Source organism: Wasmannia auropunctata, unplaced genomic scaffold (genome assembly GCF_000956235.1).
Source record: "Wasmannia auropunctata unplaced genomic scaffold, wasmannia.A_1.0 LD336053.1, whole genome shotgun sequence".
NCBI lineage: Eukaryota > Metazoa > Arthropoda > Insecta > Hymenoptera > Formicidae > Wasmannia > Wasmannia auropunctata.
The window spans coordinates 463,815-465,755 of record NW_012026837.1 but is presented as its reverse complement, the minus strand read 5'-3'; the positions used below and the strand labels follow the sequence as shown (position 1 = coordinate 465,755).

General features: G+C 35.4%; 1 protein-coding gene across 1 annotated transcript; it reads right to left on the bottom strand.

The window, feature by feature from the left end:
• Positions 1 to 19: 19 nt before the first annotated feature.
• On the bottom strand, positions 20 to 1,224 carry LOC105450914 (transcription factor Adf-1-like). Its single transcript, XM_011691034.1, has 3 exons — positions 781 to 1,224; positions 492 to 654; positions 20 to 400 (listed from the first exon to the last, which is right to left on the bottom strand). Exons 1-3 carry the CDS (start codon positions 1,022 to 1,024, stop codon positions 298 to 300), a joined length of 510 nt encoding a protein of 169 aa, XP_011689336.1. The 5' UTR covers positions 1,025 to 1,224; the 3' UTR covers positions 20 to 297.
• Positions 1,225 to 1,941: the final 717 nt, after the last annotated feature.

The following is a 1,941-nucleotide window of genomic DNA, read 5'->3' as shown; positions in this document are numbered from 1 at the left end:
TACTGGAGAAGGCGTGGACTCTCTGAGTGAAAACAGTGAGCTTCTGGTTGATTCATCAGATTCATTTAGATTGCAAGGTGTATCTGTACAACGCCTAGATATACTACTTGATGTTGAGGGACTATTTTCTAATAAAATAGTTGATGAAGTAGTGCCAGCGTGTTGCAAAATTTGTTTCTTAAATGGTAATGAAAAGTTTGTACATGATGAGATGAATCCTTCATCTCCTGTGTTGGAGAGTTGTAAAGGGATATTGGGTGTTTGGGCTTCTGTTCTTGTAACGTTTTCATTATTTATTTATGGCTGCATTTGAATCGCTGATAAAGCTGTGCCCAATGAAACGTGTGTGTGAACCTCTCCAGTCTTTGGAATTTTTGAACTTGAAATATTTGTGTGGGTCCTACAGAAATAAGACAATATTATATATATGGAATTGTAAGACAGCAAAATATAAAAAATGATTGATTTAGATTATTGAGCGACAAACTTACTTTCTTCTTTTAATGTGATCATTTAGGAATGACATATTTTCATAATAAGTAAAACCAGTTCGTCGAGAAACTCCACTGCCACTCCTTGAATCTAACTCTCGTTGGCGCTTCTCTTTTCCAAATCTTTCACGCAACCTTATCCACCGATTTTGACAATCAGAAACTACAGTAGGAAATTATTCATTTTATTGTTGATAAAGAATGAAATAAAAAAAAGAGGTAGAGAATATATTAAAATAATTACATGTTACAATAATTTATGTACATAAATAATATACTTAATGTTTACCTGGAATGTTCACAGCCAAGGATATTTCTTTCCATGAATTCTCTTTCATCATTTGGTCTTTAAAATTCCGGTCTTGGTGGTTATACAGGTGCGGGTATGCTCTCACTGCATCAATAAGCAGCTCATCACTTTCTTTTAAGTTATCATTGTCGTGAACTAATTCATCATCTCCTAATTCTTGAACTGCAGTATTACAATATTGACTGTGATCACTCATTTTGCTGCGGATGCTGTATGTACACATAACCTTACTAGTTTGACGTTACATTTTAAACTTAAAAAGTATGTATCTCGTGCTTCGTGATTGGTTGGCCATAGCCGTACGCCGTAAGAATTTCATCCTTACGGAATTTTTCGACATTACGTTTTACGTTTTGCGGACAAAAGTGGTGGGGTTACGGACAACCTAATATTCAATAGGGATTGGTCGATTTTCTTACGCTTACGTCTTACGACCTTACGGGATTTTATGTGTGATGGCCTTTATAGATCTATAGATCTACAGGGTGTCCCAGAACTGGCGTACCGCCAGAAACCAGCATATTCTCCGTGAATTTCTAAGACGAAAAGTTCTTTACCAAAACGCGATCCGATGAATAGAATTTGAACAGTAAGCTTGAAACCGACATCAGAGCCTGAGCCGGTTTCGGCTGATGTCGGCAGCCGACGTCAAGCTTCGTCGTCCGTTGCGGAACAAGCATTACAAATAGTAAAAAGATGGATGGAAGCGCGGGATAATCTACAGCCCGAAAAAGCAAAGATACCGGATGTCGCAGCTGAAGAGGAGGTGGGATTCGAGGAAGAAAGTCCGCGTTTTGAAGTATTAACACCCCTCCCCATGGAAGAGTGAAGGAGAAGATTGTTTTATTATTTTTCTTATTTTTTAATTTTTTAATTTCATGTTAACATTTTAGTATTATATATTTTCTATGAATATTTCATATTTAATCTTACGTAAAGCTTATGCATATTGTCCGATCACATAATTAAATTTATTTTACATTTATAAGCGTATTGTAGCAACGATAAAAAAAACATTCGATCTAATAATATATCAAATTCTATATTATAATGTACTTTGTATTTTATACGAATGAATGAACGTGTGTGTGGGAAATAGACAAATAACATATAAAGAGAGGAATAACGTTCCTACAATTA